The sequence below is a fragment of the Trypanosoma brucei genome, chromosome 10, assembly GCF_000210295.1.
Source record: "Trypanosoma brucei gambiense DAL972 chromosome 10, complete sequence".
Lineage (NCBI taxonomy): Eukaryota > Euglenozoa > Kinetoplastea > Trypanosomatida > Trypanosomatidae > Trypanosoma > Trypanosoma brucei.
In genome coordinates, this window is record NC_026743.1 from 1863040 (window position 1) to 1881211 (window position 18172).

Below are 18172 nucleotides of genomic sequence, written 5' to 3' on the forward strand. Positions count from 1 at the left end.
TTTTGTTCCAGCAATAAACTGATGATAACTGGAGAGACCTCGTGCGGTGACGCACCTGTTTCTCAAGAAAAGATGGGGGCGCTGCAGCCTCTCTTCCTGCCTGCGGATGTGCTTTCTTTTTCATTTAAGTTGCTATTTCTCTGTATATATGAAGATGCAGGTCAGACAACCTGTGGAGTGGGACTGGAGACGTGCTCACCGAAGCGCTCTGAGTGTGCGGTACGGCCCGGTCGAGATAGGGAGATGCAGAGACCGTTTCCACCTAACAGGATGAACGTTCTAAAAGTAGAAAAGAAATATAAAAATTGGGGTGTTCCCGCGGCCCAGTGGTCTAGTGGCATGATTCTCCCTTAGGGTGGGAGAGGTCCCGGGTTCAATTCCCGGCTGGGCCCTCTTTTCGCTTCCTTGTCGGAAATAAGGCAAACAGGGCGGTGAAGGTCAACGGCACGCGTGGCCGCTTAGCTCAATGGCAGAGCGCCGTCCTAGTAAGACGGAGGTCGGGGGTTCGATCCCCCCAGTGGCCTCGTTTTTCGCCACTTCACAACCGCCTTTGCTTGTCGACAAGGCGGGAAACGCAGACACCAAAGGGCCGGTGGCTTAGTCAGATTCGGTTGGCGAAAACTGGCAGGGTACTTGTTGCTTGTGCTCCCCTCTTTCCTCTTCTTTTTCTTTGGTACACGCAAGAAGGGAGGGAGTGGTGAACATGAGGAAATGCGAGGTGGCCTGGGGTCTCCACGAAGAGAAAAGGAATCATCCAACCAGTTCGTAACCATTCGTCTCTTCCCAACTACCGCACAATTCAATGAGCGGCGGAAAACTTCCCAAGTCAATGTCCATCTCCTTTGTAAATCTATCACAACTTAAAAACACACATGAATGGAACCTCTGAGTAGTGCCGTGCAAGTGAGGGTTAGCGTCCCTCCCCCCTCCCCCTCCCTCAAAAGTAGCCAACTTCACTTTTTTATCGGTCATTTTTTTTTTTAGTCGTTGAGGCGACGCCCATTTTTGGCATCACCATAGCAAGGAAAACGCTAAAAAATTTTGGTGCAGTGCCATTATGTTTTAGTTTTATCCCTAATTTATCGACCAGTTGCCGTTACCTTTTTCGCAATCCACTGATTTATCTTTAGCATTGCGTAGGGGAACGAAAGTTTCCCCTCGTATCCACGAGAAATGTGATTTTCTCCGGCATTACATCCTTCTCCGGTATTCACTTTTTTTCGGAGAAAGGAAAAGGCAAAAGATACGCCATCTGATCGCGTCCTATGGTTTCTCACCACCACCCTTTCCCATGCCCGCATAACGAGTGGGCGCCCTCGTCTGCTTCACAAGTTTTTCGTACAAGCGACTTTTCTGCGGAAAGGGAACATTGGAATTTCGTGTAGCCACCGTTTCTACGAGAAGAATGAAGTGAGTTATTGCTGACCCGAAAATAGAGGTCCTAACCAATCAAAAGCTAAAGTAAATAGACAAATCGCGCCGAAAGTACGCGCAGCGGTTTTCTAACATTACCCTTGCAACTCCCTCACCCTTTCAGCAAGCACGCAGAGGGCCTGGGAACTGACGAGTGGTGGATATACCATAAAAGTGCATCGTTGGGATCTTTTTCTGAGGCTGCAAAAATGCATGTTTCAGCAAAATCCGCATCTTGATTGCCACAAGCCCGCGTATGTGTTACTCACTTCTCTCTCTTTAACGGTAACTCCCGAAGGAGGCTGTATGTCACCCCTTCCGTGGTGGAAGATCGTAACGAATTTACGGATGCCACAGTTGGAGGACATTTTAACGTTTGACCCAAGTATCGAGGAAGACACACTCACCCCTATAAATCCCTGCACCATCGGAAAATAGAAACCCATAAGTTGGTGGAAGCAATAGCTTCTGCGCCCCCAATCGCCTCCCTAAGGTGACGATATTCGCTTGATCCAAATAAACCCCTCGATAAGTTCACCACCTCTTCCCGGTCCCCTTTGTGGGTGTTATAACTGACATATTGGGTTCCCTGTGCATAATTCGCAGTCGACCGCAGAGAGCGAGGCAAGACGCATACCACGGCGTGGAGGTGGAATAGCGAGTGGTACATCTGCAAGCTTTCCGGCTTCGAACTTTCTTTCCTTAAAAAAGATACTGGGCCTTTGCAAGGCGGTGAAACGGCCGGTATCACGCTCTTTCCCCTTCCTACTACCCGCGCGTTTCACGACTCTCCCCAATGGTCGAGTCAAATGAGAAATGCAGCAGCGTTAGCGGATTTTTTGTGCAACGCAATCGACTATACTACTCGTACAATTTAAATCCCATCTCCATCCTCATTTCCCAAGACCCCTTTGTTGCCTCTATGCAATCGCAAAAGGTAATTATGAAGGTCATACGTACTTCAATTGCCTATCTGGATCGGCGCGAGCTGTACATTTATGGGAGGAATCTTCCTGTATGCCTTCGGTTATGCGTGCAGGTGCTATTTGGATTTGTCTTGTGTCTATATTTCCGCTGCGTTAAAATTCTCTTAGTTGCAAATATTTACTTGTAAAAGTTACATTTTAGATCCTTAGTGGATGCGAGAAGGCTGACAGTGTTTGGTGCTAGATTTTTGGGATTGTGAATCCTGTGAACACCCGTTTGTTGTATGGGGAACCCTGTTTTCTGTTTGCAGCCGGCCGTGGCCTCACTGCATTTGGTTCGAGAGTGGCCGCTGTGGCTGAGTACTCTCTTCTTCCGAGTCGCACCTTTCACCGCAGCATTTTCCTCCAGCGTACGCGCCCGCAATTTTCATGTCGGCAAATATATGCTCAGTGTTAAAAGTAAAGGACCTCAATATTCCGATTCCACCCGGGATATTATAACCAACTGAACTGTTCATAACCCGATAGACCTTACTTTAATTATTTAATACCTCTCCACTGGGACTCGCTCTTTTAGCGGCGCGTGACTGATGCTGTTTAGTGCTGCACCTTAATAGCGACGCTCGTTGTTTCCTCAGTTCGGGAAAACACAAGCGCTCCGTGGTGAGTGTGCCATGGCAGCTCTGACCGATTTGCTGGGATGAATTACCCGGTTGTTGCGTGTTAACTCCGCGGGCCTAGCCGAGATTTTTTGCCTCCCTCTGGACAAGCTAAACTGAATGGGGACCTTCTTTTGGAGCAATTAGTATGGAGTGGCCATCGCTTGGAACATGTAGCATGCTTTACTCCAAATTTGCCCCGGCAAAATCGATTGGACTAGAGCTAGCCGGATCGCAGAGAAGCCCGCTTCCCGGCTACATGGGACTGATGCACAATCGATGTTGATCCTCCTGGTCGAAGCACTTGAGAGTGATGAATTGGCTGTCACAGGTACAGCGGACGACGTGGGTGACGACGCGGCTTCACCAGTGACCAGTATCAGGTGGCAAGGACTATGGCATCTTATTTCGTTCCTGTCGGGCAGACTCTTAGTTAGCAGAAATGTGCTCGCCGCCCGTGTGATTTTGTTCGTAGTTTGCTGTTGGACGAAGCGCGACGGCAGTCGGTTGCTGGACTCAACTTTATATCTCTTATTAGGGTCTCTGGCCACTTTGGCACAGAAGGCATTCGCGAAGCCGAGTTCCAGCGGACCCAATTGCTACCTTTCCTTCCGTGGGAAAAGCGAAAAAAAAAAATTGACACCGGACGGAGACAACCGCCGACACCCCAAAGTTTAAACGCTAATCGGCTGCGCCGCCTAGTAAAAGTCGAGACGGCGATGCCAGCCTGCGGTCAACACTGATTTACTTGTTACAAAAACTAACCATCACTTTAAATAAATATTTTGTTACAATTAACACCATGACCACCGCCGTCCGGCTACGCTTGTTCATCCGCTTCCATACCGCGTGGTTTGTCGTCTGTCGAGGGTTCGAATCCACGGCTGGTTGTTTTCTTCCCAGGAAGCGCTTAAAATGATAACGATCTGCTCATTGCGGTGTGTTTATGTTTTGTGCTGTAGCAGTGTCCCGTGGCGAGATGGTCGAGTGGTCTAAGACGTTGGATTAAGGTTCCAATCCTTCCGAGGGCGTGGGTTCAAACCCCACTCTCGTCAACTTTTTGGAACCGGCGGGCTTTATTTTCTCTTTGGAGAAAAAAGGGTGGATGTAAAAAGTTAGCACCGGTTGGTTTCGATCCAACGTCCTATGGGTTATGAGCCCATCGCGCTTCCCCTGCGCCACGGTGCTTCGGCGACCCGGCGCCGCCTCCAATCTACTCCAGCATAGGTGTATAAGTTGGACCTGGTGCCCCGCCAGTGTGGCCGTTTGGTCTAGTGGTATGATTCCTGCTTTGGGTGCAGGAGGTCACGGGTTCAATTCCCGTAACGGCCCTTTTCTGGGCGCCCAATTTCCTCACCCACCGGCTTCACCGAAACGGGAAAAAGGCACGTGTGGTGGATGGGTGTTTTGTCCACCTTCCTTCCAATGTGGCGAATGCTGTCGTTCTTCGTTGGAAGGGAGGGACGCATTTTGGACCGACTGATATGCATGTGGAGGTGGATGGCGAGTCGTGACGCCCGAAAAGCGGTGATGGTTCTTCGGGAGTTGGAGAAGTGGCGTTTGGGGAACGCTGGGGTCTCCGCCCGTTGCGGGAACGGATGGTTTGTGGCCTTCCTAAAGTGAACAAGCGGAGACCCTCATTGAGGGAATTCCTCTTGTGGCGGTAAAGCGCCTGGAGCGAGGCCGCGGCACAGAGGATATAGGATGATATAGGTTGGTTCATTCGGTTGGAGGCCGCTGGTTCCCCCCTAAACTTGGAACTGCAGTTGTACATTTAAAAAGGAGGGCCCTGTCAAGCTTCACCGTGTCGAAAAGAGTTGCATCAACACTGGAAGAGAAAAATGGTTTACGGCGCGCCACCGCCGTCCTCGTTCGAGCCCCCAGCAAATGGACGAATGGGCAGGGAGAAAAGAATCAGGTTTACTAGTAGAAGGCGGTGCGGCCCACTAAGGCACCTTTTATCATCCGTACTCCGTTTCTTAGCGGTCGCTTGGTCATGAGAATCTCTTCTTTGGTGCAGCTTGTCCCTTCCTTCCCGCTAACAGCGGACTTGCCCACCTGGTGTATTCCGGCCTTTTATTGCTCACTCCCCTTTGCACCACATGAGGGGACAGTGTGAAATCCTTACCCTTCGTTGGGGGCTCATGGATAAGGCACCAGCAGGCGAACGCGCGATGTAGATTCCAATTGTCAGTAAAACCGCACAGACCTACCAACGCGCGTCGGCTATTTGTCTGGGTCCGTGACATAAGCAACCCCTGAAGGGATGCAGCCCCACAATTGTCGACAATAGCATTTTTAGTCTTTGAAAGAAGAGAAAACACTGAGGAGGGAAGTTGCAGTTTCAACGACGGAAGCGACACCTCCCCAAGGGGAGATAAATACATCAAGTAAAGTGTTACTGTGTCGTCTATTTTATTTTTACTCTGCCCCATGGCGATGCCTGCCACCTCAACGTGGTGTCAGAGTCCAGTACCCCGTATCATCGGGGGAAGCCAAGAGCCAGCAGTGTTCCCCATGAAAGGAACGCTGCTGTGCTCCGGCTACGGCATCATACAGCACAGGGATCAGCAGCGTCTTGCTGGGACACCGTTTTTCATTTGTCGGTCCCTGGGCACGTGCCAGCGTGCCATCAGCAGTATCATCCGCACTAAGATGGTGCTGTCCGGTGATGTGGAACTCCAAAACAAAAGGATTGCTAATTGACATCTTTGGGAGAGTCCGGGGTGGGGGGCTTCTCGCCCCATCCGCTGTATTCCGTTCAACTGCGGAGCTACAACAAAAATTATAGAGGGTGTGTTAGGATGAATAAAAAAGGGAGACTCTGCCACAGTCGCCAGACCGATAGCATCTCAGGGCTCTACGGTGATGGCTGATGGCCGCGCCAGTGGGGGGAAACTCTCACGAAGGCACGAAGAAAATTCCAATTTTTTTTTTTTACTCTGCTGATGATTTTGCTCCGTCATTGCACTTAATTGGCCCTTCGCGTCTTCAGCACGGCCTCCCGTCCCTGCCGCAACCTTTTTGCTTGGAGGTCTACTCCCCGCTTTTTGGACCTCAACCAAACGTCCTCTGCAGTAGGTGTTTTCTTAACTGACTGGACTCTCTTCATCGTTTGGAACTTCCGCGACTTCCTTGACGTGAAGTCGATGGACCTCTCACGTACCTCATCAATGGTTAACAGTTTTCCCTCCAGCTCGGTTACCGCGGGTGCTGCGGGGGATACGCCAGTGCGTGTCAATCCCACTCGCCGAACGACACCGGCTGTGTCCGCTCGTCCATCCCATATGCTCGTCAGAATCTCTAGATTATCGCTGTTAGTGATGTCTGGTATGACGATTCCTTTGGATGAGTTGAAATCATCTACCTCACTTGTTTTCATGGCCTCGAGTATTTTGATACGCCCCGCAGTGGGATTGCGCATGGATTTCAGAGCCACAATTTCCTCGTCGTTCCGTTTTAGATATTGTTCCGTTAGCACCTGTGTCTCCTCGCGGGAGAACGCCAGTTTAGTCCGCCCCAAGGCCAAACATTGCTCGCGAAACCAGAAGAAGCGAGCCGCCTCCAGAGCTGCCTTTGCGTTCCGCTTTCCCTTCTGTTCACTAATTCGTTTCTCCCGCCGCGACTGCCGCTGCAGTTGCCGCACCTTCCGACTCTTCGGATGCGTCACAACCACTTTGGCATTTCCTTTTCCCGCCATGAGAGCCGTCTGCACACACAACCGCGGTGTTGCTTAATGAGAAATGAGGGGGAGGAGCCGCTGACGGCGTTTAAAAATTGTAAGGTCACTTAGGCCAAGAAAAGAGGGGTTGAGAAAGAGTCTGGTGCGGGTCACAGGGGGTTGTGTGTGTGTGTGCGCGTCAAATTGCCAAATGCGTGTAACGATCAGACGGCCACTACGGGCGGGAAACGTGTGCAAATGGCCATAGCAAACACACACACAAAAAATTACCGCCTCCGATTTTGTATCAAAGGGGTGATAGCGATGACACACTATTAAAAAGCACGAAGGTCGAAGCCAGCAATTGGCCGCTCCTTGAACGTGTCTTTCACTTCCCCCTCCTTTGCGCCAACTGCATGGGTGAATGAACCCATAACGTAGAACTTTAAGTCTGCATCGGGAACCGGAGTGGTAATAGAGATGAAGAACACTTCCGCAGCCAGTCAACATGGACACGTTATTTTGCGCTTGTAGGAGCGGCGTTACACCAGCGTACGCATCGCAACTTCAGTAGCTGGCTGCTCTCCCAAACGCCTCAGCGCTGTGTTTGAGGGTCGTATCAAAAGTCTTACGCAGATTCCAGCATTTCCTTTCCCCCTTTCTTCATTTAGTCTGCACCACCTTCCGCGGTGGAATATGGGCCGGACATGCGTAGGAAAGTTAACGCACCTCCCTACACACGGAGTTCAGTAGCTTGTGCAACTGGCAGTGCATTTCGTTCGGCCCCAGTTCGTAGCAAGGCTACAACATCACCATCAGGGCACAGTAGCGGCACAAGGGGTGGACGTAATAGCGGAAAAACGATTAATACGCCACGGCGACTTCAGTAACATATGTACTACAGCTAGTAACGCTGAGGGTACTGGCGATCAGCGAAGATGATGCACATGCGAAAAGCGGGAGCATACATCTGGAAACCAACCAGCAGCAGCAGCACAAGGAAAGAGATCGAATAGACTAGTGTACATACCTACGGAGGAACAACGCCTCCGGCACAATGATCTTCTTATTTCAACATCAACTCTTCCTCCCATGCGTTGGTTGCTTAGCTACCCTTTGTTTTGTATGCGCCTTCAACCTGTCAATCCACGTACAACACCACCAAGTCAACTTATTTTCTTTCCTCGACCCCCCCCCTCCCCAAATCCTCTGTAGTATTTCTTTAATTTTAGTATTTAGTGTAAGTTAACCCTGGCGCCGCCTCCTTGCACTCGGTGCAGACAGCACCAATATCTTCGTTCCACCACTTTGGTTTCCGCTCGTTGCACACTTCGCAAGGTTCAAACGCCTCTGTCTTCGGGGCCCGTTGCAGCCGGGGGGCTACGTGCTCGTCAAACGCTTTCGACCGCAAAACGTCAATGGAAAGTTCCTCATCGCCTAATTCCATAAGTCGGGCCCGTTGAAGGATCTCCTTGATGTCGTTGGAGTCTGTCACCTTCGAGTCGAGGCGCATGATCTCGTACAATGTGTTAGCATCATTTGCCGACTTGACTCGGAGAATCGAGCTACGGAAGCGCTCAACAACCGCAAGACAGAACTTTATGAGAAAATTGATGCCGCCATCAATAAATAAGTCCAAAAATACGAACAGATCCTTGAAACTCAGAACGTGGACGCACAGACCGGTGAGGATCTTTTGGAGATAGGTGTCTGGCCAGAACTTAAGGTCTTCAAGATGTTTTGCTACATCGGGGAACTTTCTCTTCATAAAATGCTCAACGACCCAGGCGCTGGTTGCAAAACCCACGGCCTCGGCGGCCCAATGCCCGGGAATGTATTCCTTTGAAACAAACCGGAGCACTGCCGCTGTCTCCTCCTCATTTAGCACCAAAAGGCAGATGCCGGCGAGGTAACTCATCGCCTGGCCATACGCCTTAAATTCATGAGACATGGCATTGAGGAAAGAAACAAACTTCTTCCGGTGATCAGGGTGGAAGAAGGTTCTGTCCGCATCCTTAATGATTACACGAACTGTCTCCTCATCTTCGTCATCGATTTCAATATACTGAACCGGTTGTCGGTAGAAGGACGCCTTCGTTACCCACCTCTCCAGCCTCCCACGCAGCCCACCTCGGTTCTCCTCAAGAAATCCACCGTTGAGATTCAACAGTGGACAAAGTGCTTCCACCTCCTCCTCCCAGAAAAGCGGCATGTCGAAGAACGGACCAGTAAAGTGCTTGGGTTTACAGTATTTGACCTGCTCAGTACGGGGCTTGTCGTTCGTTTTCTCTACGGGTTTTGCCGCCTGGCCGAACCCTTGGAAATTAGGTTTACCAAATGTCTGGCTTCCGGTCGAGTTCACAGGCGCTTCCCCAAACCCAAAGTTGACGGTGGCGGGGGATTGAGTCGGGAAGGCGGCACTGCAGAAACCAAATATGGACTTTGGTGGCTCTGTGGGCTGCGGTGGAGCGCTGGGCGGCTGTTTCTCCTGCTGTTTCGGCGCCAAGGTGGCTAAATGCTTGTAGTACGAACCCCAAACATCCTTATCGCCTTCGCCTGACCGCTCTTTAATTTCTCGCGCCCTTTTGTAGATGAGCTTCAACTCAGCATTGATGACGGCAGCGTTCTTCACTGCCCTTTCCTTGTCTTCGAAGAAGTTATCCGGTAGTGTCGTGTAGGATTGTGCGAATGATGCGAGTGCTGGGGCATAGCCCCCAAAGCCGTCAAAACACTTTTTCGCCTGTTCCATTTTGAGACCAGTGGTTTCCGCGAACTCCTTAAGTGTCCGCGGTTTGTCGGCCTCTAAACCGTTGTTGATCATCTTTGTCTTACGTGTGGCCCCATTGATTACGTTTCGTGGGACGTGCCGCGGCGACAGGGGTCATGGAAAAAACAAACAAACAAACGGCAAATAGGATGTAGGTGGAGAATAATATTAGGTAAAAGAGACAGCAAGGAGTTTTTTTTTGTTCTTTCAGCTGGGGAGCCAGATCAATAGGTTGTTCCAGATGGTAAACGGTATGCATACCAAAACATTCCGGGATCCTTCTCTCTCTCTTTAATGTTCCCATCTATCCAATGGCAAGCTATGTAACATACACAGTGTGTTTCCCACAGTGAGAAGGGGTGGCTTGCATAGGAGCTGGGGGAAGGGTCGCACAGACATATATACGTATATACATATGCACGATATGTGCACCCAGCTCTCCGTGCACATTCCTTCTTTCATCTACTCTTCCTTTCCCTTCCGTCCTCCAACACAGGTCCCTACAGCAGTCAAAGACGTGGTGCAACACAACCGAGGAGAACACGCACACGACACACAGCGTCGCTCAATCCCAACAACTTTAAAACATAATGAGCCGTTTTATTTCTTTCAGTGGAAGCCGCCGACGCGACCAATCCGTGGTCACCGGGACACTGTAGAACTTAAAGATAAGTGAATCCATCTGCTTATCGGTGAACGTCAACCCCATTCGTTCAGTCAGAGCCCTTTTGAAATCTTCTACGGCAAGGTTGCCATCATAACTGGCGTTTGCTTCTTGCTGAAATGCGCGAATGAGAAGTGTTCGACGTGCCTCGACGCACGAGATGAGGTTCCTCAGTGCCTCATGCGCTTCCTTCTCCCGATTCTTGTACGCTTCAAGGTCTTGTTGCGATCGAAGGGGCCCACTAACGTTGGGGAGACCGTTATCTTTAGTTTGGGAGAAGTCCGAGAGGAACTGCTGGCAGAGGAGATTCTCACAAAACTCTGTCATGGAAATTATTTGATCATTATCCTTATCCACACTCGCCATCACGCGGTCGAACTCGGCGGCATCCAACCGTCTGCCGCACTCTAAAAACAACCGTTTAAGATCCTCACCAGTTAGTCCTTCTTCCCTCGATTTGAAGTGGCGAAAGGCGTCAGTGACGTTCGAGAACCGCTGAAAGATGACGTTCTTCACGTGCCCAATAAGTTCCTGTGTGGAAAAGTACGATTCATCCATGTGAGGGAAGCCCATTTCAATGTAGCGCTTTGTGCGCTCATCCATATCGATCAACTCGTATTCCGCACCCGCCAGTTTGACCTTCGCACCCACATATAACTTGCTGGGCTCGGGGATTTCAGCGACGGGGGAACGGGCAAAGCACTTGCCGCCGAGGTGGCCGCTGTTGTGAACAGGGATTTCATACATCCCCACAGTGTCATCTGCCAGGTAATAGCAAAAGAGAAACTTTCGACCTTCGTCTTCGTAACGATCGCTGACAAGGCGAGCCGCGAAGCGAAACACGTCGTTGCAGTAATGAATGAGTTTGAGACGATCTTTTTCTACCACTGTATCTTCAAAGGTCATGGTGGAGACTCCACGCGCTTCTTTCCGTGCTGTTGGTTTTGTTGGCTGCTTCGACGGTTTGACGGTGGGCATAAGGCTGTCCGACTCCGTTTTGGGCTTTGGAAAGGATGGCTGACCAACACCTTTTGCTGCGTAGTAATCTCGCGTGAACTTGTCGCAATCATATATATAAAACTCTCTAGTCATTAAGTTGATCGTCTGTCCTGTTTGCAAATCATCTTCCGTAATGTACTCAACTGGTCGTGTGAGCGGGACGTTCAGTGTCTCTGTCTCCTTTACTCTAGTGACGGGGTACTTGGGTATTTTTGTGCGGCGAATGAACACAGGGTTCGGGTCACGACCGTCGTTGCGGACACTCTCCACCATGACAGACATGGTCTTATCCGCGATATAGTACAGAAGTTTGAAAGCCCTCTGCTCCCAAGTTGCAGCAAAGCGCAACACTTCCCGGTCGTGTTCAAAGAAGTTTCGAGCGGTCTCCCGCTCCTCCGGTGTAAGGAGTGATACGTGAGTTCCCGCCGCGGTGGCAGCCATGACTTCCACATTGTGCCGTAGGTCCACATGCAGCTCATCCTTAGGGTTCCTTTGCACCAAAACACTCTGCTCGAAGGTGTCACTCGGATAGTCAAGGGGCTCCGCCTGCGGTATGCCCATCGCCTCGCAGAATTCACGTGTGGCGCCGTCGCAGTCCACGATGTGATATTGCAAACCTCGTATGTTGACCACAGAGCCTACGAACAGGGAACGAACACCGACACCATCAATTATGGTACGAGAGACTGTCAGTCCGCGACGGAGGCCGCTGTTCACAACGGCCGGTGTTTCATATACACTGATGGACCCATCCGAGAGATGGAGATACATCTTGACCTTTCGCACGCGCATTCTCTCTATCGAGCTCTCGTCCACACGCTCCACGTAATATCCAAAGAAACGTAGAGCCTTATCGTCCAGTGACTTCCAATCCGGAAACTTGGCAAATATCTGCGCGGGCTGAAGCCCACCGCAACCATCACCTCCCTGCTTCTCGCTCCTTTTGCTGGACCCACTGGGGTCGAAAACTGTTCTTATGCCTTTTCGTATGGTGCATAACTGCGGGATCCCATTAGTTGGGGGTGGGTTAAGCTCAGGGAAACTAAACCCCGGAAGCTTGGGGAGTGCATCATAAATGGTCCGGTCCGTCATTGTGGAAGCGCGCCGTTGCTCCTGCCGTCACTCAGCCCTTATAAATGCAGCATTGGGACAAAGCAAAATAAAGTGCAGACGATATAGGGGGTAAAATGGCACCGCTGGCACCATCAGTGAATTTGACAGCATGACAACAATTTATTGTGCATTACATGGGAGGGCGTCTTGTGTGTGTGCGTCGTACGTTAAGCGCGCCTGCGTTAAAACAGACGCACCCTACAGGTTGACTCATGATTGGACAGGTGTGGGAATATAAGAACACTTGTGCCTCATTTCCGAAGCCCCAGCTGTGAATGCTGGGGGTGGAAAAAAAAAAGAAGAGGAAGCGATCGGGGTTTTGGGGGGGGGGGGGGAACGGGACCGCAATCTGACAAATAATAATAGTAATAATAAATTGAAATAAACGATAATTGTAATATACATATGCAGCCGCGTGTCCTTTGGAGGGGGTGAAGCCGCTTCTCAAATAAATAAATGGTACTGTACCTCAATATAATGGCTCCCAGAATAAAAGTAAGGACGAACTGGTGCTACCTCCCCTAATTCTTAAGGTCACAAACACCCAAAGTAGAAAAAGAGGAACGAGTGACTAACAGCAGAAAATTGCCCGCTCCATCCCGGTCGCACCAATGAATAAATAAGTAGAACAAGTAAATAAATAAAAAAATATATAAATAGATATGTATACGTGCCCATGCGCGTTCGTGAACGTTCGAATTGCGGCCTCACTGTCCGCATCCCGAACACAAGTCGCGAATTGACGCGCCACTGAGGTGCACACCACTCACACGAACACCACTTACGGGATGTTGGGGTGGAGAACGAAAAAAAAAAAAAAAGGGACCCCCCCCCGTTGTGCTCCACGGGCTCTGCGGAAACCAAATTAACTTAGCATCCGAATCAATAAGGAAAAGAAATATGACAAAACACGTAAGTCCTTTGCAAGCCACCAAAGTAAATGATAAAGGAGTGGAACTCTCACCATATTGTATTGTAACGTTCCCGGAGAATAAATCTGTTGGCTCCTTCAGAAGGAAATGCCCCATTGATTGCGTCCCCCCTGCCTCTCCATATACCGCAGCGTGACGTTTATACGCCATCGAGTAATACTTACGTCAAAAAATAAAATAAAATAAAATAATAACGAACAAGCGAACTCAAATATAATAGAACAAAACCAAACTAACAATACGCTTATGTACCCTCCTCTTAGACACACCCTGTCACACTGGTCCTCTCGAACTTGCCACATATTTGCATACTCCCGCAAACAAGGAGAAAACATAACCTGTTCTTGAAAAGTAGGAAGTAAAGCGTGCCAGAGGGAGGGGCATAAAAGGCAGAATAGGATCTCGCGCCCCCAACCCAAAGAAACCCTTCATCCCGCATTTTTTTCTACCTTCTTTTTCCTTTCTCCTTCTCAAATTATTATTATTATTATGTGCATGTACATCTTATGCATGTATGTTTTTTTTTCTCTTTCAACTCTTATTGTCCGCACGTGTACCTGCTCGTGTCCCCACGCTACGGAACGTGCGGAATGTGCACGGGACCAGCCCATTTGTTTTGTAAGCCCTGCCAAACCCTCCTTCCAAATATTCGCACGATTGCCGTCTTTCCCTTTTTTTAAAAAAAATTCTATCCCCATGTTGCATTTCTCAGGTCCATTACCCGATTTTGTTTATAGTTTGTGTCGCGCCGCCTTGTACAACGCACCCAATATTCCAGTGCGCAGCAGAACATAGAAGAGCACCAAGCACAACCACATGATCCAGTTTTCAGACTGCCCATCCTCCAGCCCATTCAGTTCCAGAACCTCTTTTCCGTTCGCTGGGATGTATCCGCAAAGACCGGAGGCATTAGTCTTCTCGTCACACTCAATCTCGTCAATGTGCTTCATTTCATTGCGAAGAACAAGAATATAAGCATGTCGAAAGAAGGAGAGCTTCTCCAAGAAGTACCAGTAAGGGCGCATGCGATCGGTGGTGGCGTACAGTCCTCCAACGAGAGTAAGCGGCAACAATACGATAGGGGCAAAGCCCGTAGCGCCGACGGAAGTACTGCAGGTCGCACTAAGTAAAAATCCCAAACTGGCCGCAACCTCGCTGAGGAGCGCAATGGCGGCATAGAAAGTGAAGAAGGCGCCCGCGCTTGCATAGAGGCCCACCATCCAATAAACAACTGCGCATTCGACAAGACAAAACAATAACCGATAGGGAGTTTCCACGATCGTCTTGGACAGCAAGTAGAGGAGTGGCGGGTATGAGCCAACTTGCTGTTCACGTATATATAACGCCTTGAAGTCATAAAAGCGGTGCATCATCGTATAGGTTTGTCCCATCGCACGGTTTATAACAACCATAAAAAGAACGCCTTCACGGTCCTGAATCCCCGTCATATCTGAACTGACACCGAAGAAAATAAGGCCAGCCACCAATGAGAAGATTAATGATTGGAAAAGAGATGTGATAATGAAAGTGCGATTACGTATGAGTTCCGTGAAGTCACGGCGAACAAGCTCCGAAAACTGGCTCACAGCACTTCCCTTGAACCGTTGAATATACCCGTGGAGAAACTTGGCTGTGTCCGATGTCCATGGCTGATGATTCAGCTCTACAACCCTCGTGTGGAGCGTTCTCTTCCTTTTTACGTGCCTTTTCCACTGTTTGATGAGAACCTTCGCCTGCACTGAGTCCTGCATTAGTGTCATATAAAAGTCGGTTGGGGTATATGTCTCAGGACAGACGTAACCAATCGATTCGAAGTATGCCACTGAATCTTCCATAGTCCCGTGGTACACGCACCGTCCACGGACGAGCAGCATCAGATCATCAAAGTGGTTGAGCACTCCTGCGGAGGGCTGATGAATGGTGTATATCACTGTGCGCCCTTTGCGGGCAATAGTGTTTAGAAGTTGCACTACCTTCGCTGACGTGACATGATCCAACCCGGAAGTGGGTTCGTCCAGAAGCAGGATTTTCGGGTCACAAATAAGGTCCACTCCCATGCTACAACGTTTGCGTTCGCCCCCAGAAAGGCCAGCCACAAGACCTGGTGTCCCGACAGTCGTATCGCGGCAATGCTGAAGACCAAGCTCGTCCATTACGTCTGACACTTGTTGTTTGGTGGTTTCTGGATCTGGGTTACGCCTCACGCGGACAGAAAAGCGGAGGGACCGTTTCGGCGTTGAGATGTTTGAAAGCACATCATCTTGACCCACAAAACCCATCACCTTGCGGTACTGATGCCTGTACTCCACATCCCCAAGCTGAATTTTCCCCTCAAGCTTACGGTCCTTGGAGGTTGCAAGATGGTCGGACAACGCGTGGAGGAACGTTGACTTCCCCGCACCGCTGGCACCCATAATAGCAAGGCAACGCGACGGGAGCGCGGTGCCGGTGAGATTGTGAAGGATTACCCTACCCTGCAGCGAGTAGGTTAGATTATGCCATGAAACCGGGACGGGAAATGGTGTTGTGCAGAAACTGTTGCCCACCATCGAAGCGTTGGGTTGTACGAACGATCCAAAGAACTGAGTTATGTCACCTGTCTCCGGCACTTGCTCTTGCGGGTCGGCATTTCCGTACGGTTTGCCATCGTTGCAAATGTCTCCCTGGAGTTCCTCACTCACGCTGCTGGTTAGGGTGAATTCTTCTTCATCACGCACCTTTTTTCGAAAGCAACGCATTCTTTCTTTTTGCGACAATGCCAACGTTAACTCTTACTGTTTTCTTTTCCCTTACTAGCTGTTGCCACACTTCATGCGCCGTCACACAAAACCATATAGATAAAGAAGAGCGGTAGTTAAAAGGACACAACTGTGTGTGTGTATGTGTGGAAGGATTGTGAGTTATGTAGCATCGAGCAGAAGGACAAGCCCCTGACAAGTACGTTATCGACGCTTACATGGATGTAAATGTCAGCATGCGCGCATGTGGGATATGATTAAGCGAAAATACTGCGCCACAGCAGCTACCACTCACGCGACGGATTGCGTAGGTGGGGGAGGGAGAAGAGACGTCCGCATGCGATGGAATTCGCCATTGAGTTCCGTGACGGACTGATCACACAAAAACAACAGTAACAACAACAAATATTAATCTACAGATGACTTCCGTGTAACCAATTTACTCCAGCTTATCACTTGCGTTCGTTGTCTTTTACACTTACAGTACGCCGTCTCTCTTTCCTTCTTTCCCTTGCTACCACTACTTTATTTTGTTTACCTCTCCTTACCCACGTCGTGTTAGGCCACAGACGTATTACAATACACTACACCAATAACACAGCGTTGATACACCCGTCATTCTCTGGGTTGTTGGTGACTTGCGCATACTTCCCCCACACCACCTTTCCGGAGGGTGTCACCAACCCGAGGTCCGATACGTTCACTTCAATGACAGTACCTTTTGTAATGACTCCCAAACCGGTGTACATTTTCCCCTGTGGGTTTTTCTTTACTCCAATGATGGGCAACTGAAAAGTTGCCTTCAGCTCGGGATGCGTTACGTGTGCCTTCTTGAAACGGAGGGCCATGGGGCGAATGAAGCGCTCGTACTTTGGAAGTCGTCGGGTGAAGGTCTCACCAACAAACGTAACCTTATTCACCATACGCTTCCACGACTTCTTACCTCGCTTACCAGATGTCACCGCCCGCAGCATTTCATCCTCGCTGACTGGCTTCACCTTCTCGATCGGCACCGCCCACTTCCCAGCCTTCTCCTTGCGCTTCTGTTTCAGAGAGTTGGAAAGAACCTTTGCGCGATCGGCCTCACTACGGTCCATGAGAAAGCTAGGCAATGCATTCTTTGGCCCTTTCTCTTTTACCCGCTCAGTAGTCTGCTTTTCCTCATGCTCGCGAATTTTCTTGCGAATCTCCGCCTTCTCCGCGTAACGCTCCTTAGCTGCTATCTTTGCTTTTATGCCCCGCACTGTCCGAAGCCTTTTCGCCTCCGTGTGAACCTTACGGGCGTTGCGCTTTCTCATTCGCTCTGCATGGTCGAGGCGGCGCCCGTAACGCTTCTGCGCGAGTTCGATATACTCATTTTGCGGCATTTTCTACAGGAAAAAGAAAACGGAAGGGAAGGACTCAGATCACGTATGCTGCGCCACCCGAAAGAAGGTAGAACCTTTCCTTACTCCTAGTGTTTGTCTTTCTAAAAGAGATCTGCGCAACGGCGACGATATATTCGTTTGTCAAGAAAAAGAATGCCAAGGTAAAAGAAACGAAGAAAAAGGAGAGGGGGAAAAAGGAGGAGGGCAAACAAATGGGAGGAGAAAATGCTTTTTTTTGGGGGGGGGGAAGGGGGCGAGTTATCATGAAAACGATTGCCACACTTTCGCACTGAAAGAAAGTACTCCCTTACCACTGTCACACACCCATCTCCTCGTCCCTCCACTTCTCCCTCTCCGAAAAAAAGAATCCACGTTTCCACGGGGATCCTTTTGCTCGAAAACTTTCACTGTTTTGAACTAAAGTTTTGTTTTTCCACTCCTTCTGTTCTGTTTTCGTCCCTTTGCGTCGCTTCCGCCTTGCGTTTAACATACACAGAGCCGACGTGGCAATTACTTACTTCCCCCCTAGAACAGCACTGGGGAAGACAATTACATCTGTCAACTCAGCTACAAGCGCTTCTATAAGATGTTGCTCGTGTTTAGGGGTGCGCACAAGGTCAAATGTGGGGTATGCGGGGCATGGTGGAGCGATGGCCGGTGGGAGTGGCGGCGTCGGCGGCGACATTTGTGTGACGTCCTCATCGTTGCCTTCTGTTCCATCGTATATATGTCGCATGCGGTTGCGCTTTACAATACACAGCCGTTTCTCCACATCGGACACTCCCACGCTTTTACTCCGCCGCTCAGCAGGTGCCGAGCGCGCCCGCACTGACGTTGATTGCCCATATTGGCGCCCGCCGTCTCCTATTTCCCCAAGCGACCCACCACATTTTCTGGAGCGGAGCCACATGCACTACTGCTGTGTTGTTCGTG

General features: G+C 49.9%; 12 protein-coding genes and 5 non-coding genes across 17 annotated transcripts; 6 read left to right on the forward strand and 11 right to left on the reverse strand.

Moving 5' to 3' along the window:
• The first annotated feature begins 320 nt into the window (after window positions 1-320).
• TbgDal_XtPro01 lies at window positions 321-392 on the forward strand. The gene has a single exon. It is a non-coding gene; the product is annotated as a tRNA-Pro (tRNA).
• Window positions 393-452: 60 nt separating this feature from the next.
• TbgDal_XtThr01 lies at window positions 453-524 on the forward strand. The gene has a single exon. It is a non-coding gene; the product is annotated as a tRNA-Thr (tRNA).
• A 1685-nt stretch (window positions 525-2209) lies between these two features.
• TbgDal_X9350 (hypothetical protein, unlikely) lies at window positions 2210-2527 on the forward strand (the record flags this gene model as incomplete). Its single annotated transcript, XM_011779806.1, has 1 exon — window positions 2210-2527. One exon carries the CDS (start codon window positions 2210-2212, stop codon window positions 2525-2527), a length of 318 nt encoding a protein of 105 aa, XP_011778108.1.
• A 619-nt stretch (window positions 2528-3146) lies between these two features.
• On the forward strand, window positions 3147-3676 carry TbgDal_X9360 (hypothetical protein, conserved; the record flags this gene model as incomplete). The annotated part of the gene is given in 2 exon segments (XM_011779807.1): window positions 3147-3203; window positions 3203-3676. Coding segments are annotated over 2 exon segments (531 nt in total).
• Window positions 3677-3971: 295 nt separating this feature from the next.
• Window positions 3972-4053, forward strand: TbgDal_XtLeu01. Its single transcript has one exon. It is a non-coding gene; the product is annotated as a tRNA-Leu (tRNA).
• Window positions 4054-4114: 61 nt separating this feature from the next.
• TbgDal_XtMet01 lies at window positions 4115-4186 on the reverse strand. Its single transcript has one exon. It is a non-coding gene; the product is annotated as a tRNA-Met (tRNA).
• A 72-nt stretch (window positions 4187-4258) lies between these two features.
• TbgDal_XtPro02 lies at window positions 4259-4330 on the forward strand. The gene has a single exon. It is a non-coding gene; the product is annotated as a tRNA-Pro (tRNA).
• A 34-nt stretch (window positions 4331-4364) lies between these two features.
• TbgDal_X9370 (T. brucei spp.-specific protein) lies at window positions 4365-4772 on the reverse strand (the record flags this gene model as incomplete). Its single annotated transcript, XM_011779808.1, has 1 exon — window positions 4365-4772. One exon carries the CDS (start codon window positions 4770-4772, stop codon window positions 4365-4367), a length of 408 nt encoding a protein of 135 aa, XP_011778110.1.
• Window positions 4773-4992: 220 nt separating this feature from the next.
• TbgDal_X9380 (hypothetical protein, unlikely) lies at window positions 4993-5433 on the reverse strand (the record flags this gene model as incomplete). The annotated part of the gene is made up of 1 exon (XM_011779809.1): window positions 4993-5433. The coding sequence occupies one exon, from the start codon at window positions 5431-5433 to the stop codon at window positions 4993-4995; it is 441 nt and encodes a 146-aa protein (XP_011778111.1).
• Window positions 5434-5969: 536 nt separating this feature from the next.
• On the reverse strand, window positions 5970-6698 carry TbgDal_X9390 (hypothetical protein, conserved; the record flags this gene model as incomplete). The annotated part of the gene is made up of 1 exon (XM_011779810.1): window positions 5970-6698. One exon carries the CDS (start codon window positions 6696-6698, stop codon window positions 5970-5972), a length of 729 nt encoding a protein of 242 aa, XP_011778112.1.
• Window positions 6699-6731: 33 nt separating this feature from the next.
• TbgDal_X9400 (hypothetical protein, unlikely) lies at window positions 6732-7169 on the reverse strand (the record flags this gene model as incomplete). The annotated part of the gene is made up of 1 exon (XM_011779811.1): window positions 6732-7169. One exon carries the CDS (start codon window positions 7167-7169, stop codon window positions 6732-6734), a length of 438 nt encoding a protein of 145 aa, XP_011778113.1.
• Window positions 7170-7887: 718 nt separating this feature from the next.
• TbgDal_X9410 (GTPase activating protein, putative) lies at window positions 7888-9480 on the reverse strand (the record flags this gene model as incomplete). The annotated part of the gene is made up of 1 exon (XM_011779812.1): window positions 7888-9480. One exon carries the CDS (start codon window positions 9478-9480, stop codon window positions 7888-7890), a length of 1593 nt encoding a protein of 530 aa, XP_011778114.1.
• Window positions 9481-10006: 526 nt separating this feature from the next.
• On the reverse strand, window positions 10007-12181 carry TbgDal_X9420 (hypothetical protein, conserved; the record flags this gene model as incomplete). The annotated part of the gene is made up of 1 exon (XM_011779813.1): window positions 10007-12181. One exon carries the CDS (start codon window positions 12179-12181, stop codon window positions 10007-10009), a length of 2175 nt encoding a protein of 724 aa, XP_011778115.1.
• Window positions 12182-12909: 728 nt separating this feature from the next.
• On the reverse strand, window positions 12910-13284 carry TbgDal_X9430 (hypothetical protein, unlikely; the record flags this gene model as incomplete). Its single annotated transcript, XM_011779814.1, has 1 exon — window positions 12910-13284. The coding sequence occupies one exon, from the start codon at window positions 13282-13284 to the stop codon at window positions 12910-12912; it is 375 nt and encodes a 124-aa protein (XP_011778116.1).
• A 581-nt stretch (window positions 13285-13865) lies between these two features.
• TbgDal_X9440 (ABC transporter, putative) lies at window positions 13866-15872 on the reverse strand (the record flags this gene model as incomplete). The annotated part of the gene is made up of 1 exon (XM_011779815.1): window positions 13866-15872. One exon carries the CDS (start codon window positions 15870-15872, stop codon window positions 13866-13868), a length of 2007 nt encoding a protein of 668 aa, XP_011778117.1.
• Window positions 15873-16456: 584 nt separating this feature from the next.
• Window positions 16457-17239, reverse strand: TbgDal_X9450 (40S ribosomal protein S8, putative; the record flags this gene model as incomplete). The annotated part of the gene is made up of 1 exon (XM_011779816.1): window positions 16457-17239. The coding sequence occupies one exon, from the start codon at window positions 17237-17239 to the stop codon at window positions 16457-16459; it is 783 nt and encodes a 260-aa protein (XP_011778118.1).
• A 514-nt stretch (window positions 17240-17753) lies between these two features.
• TbgDal_X9460 (hypothetical protein, conserved) lies at window positions 17754-18149 on the reverse strand (the record flags this gene model as incomplete). The annotated part of the gene is made up of 1 exon (XM_011779817.1): window positions 17754-18149. One exon carries the CDS (start codon window positions 18147-18149, stop codon window positions 17754-17756), a length of 396 nt encoding a protein of 131 aa, XP_011778119.1.
• Between the last annotated feature and the right edge of the window lie 23 nt (window positions 18150-18172).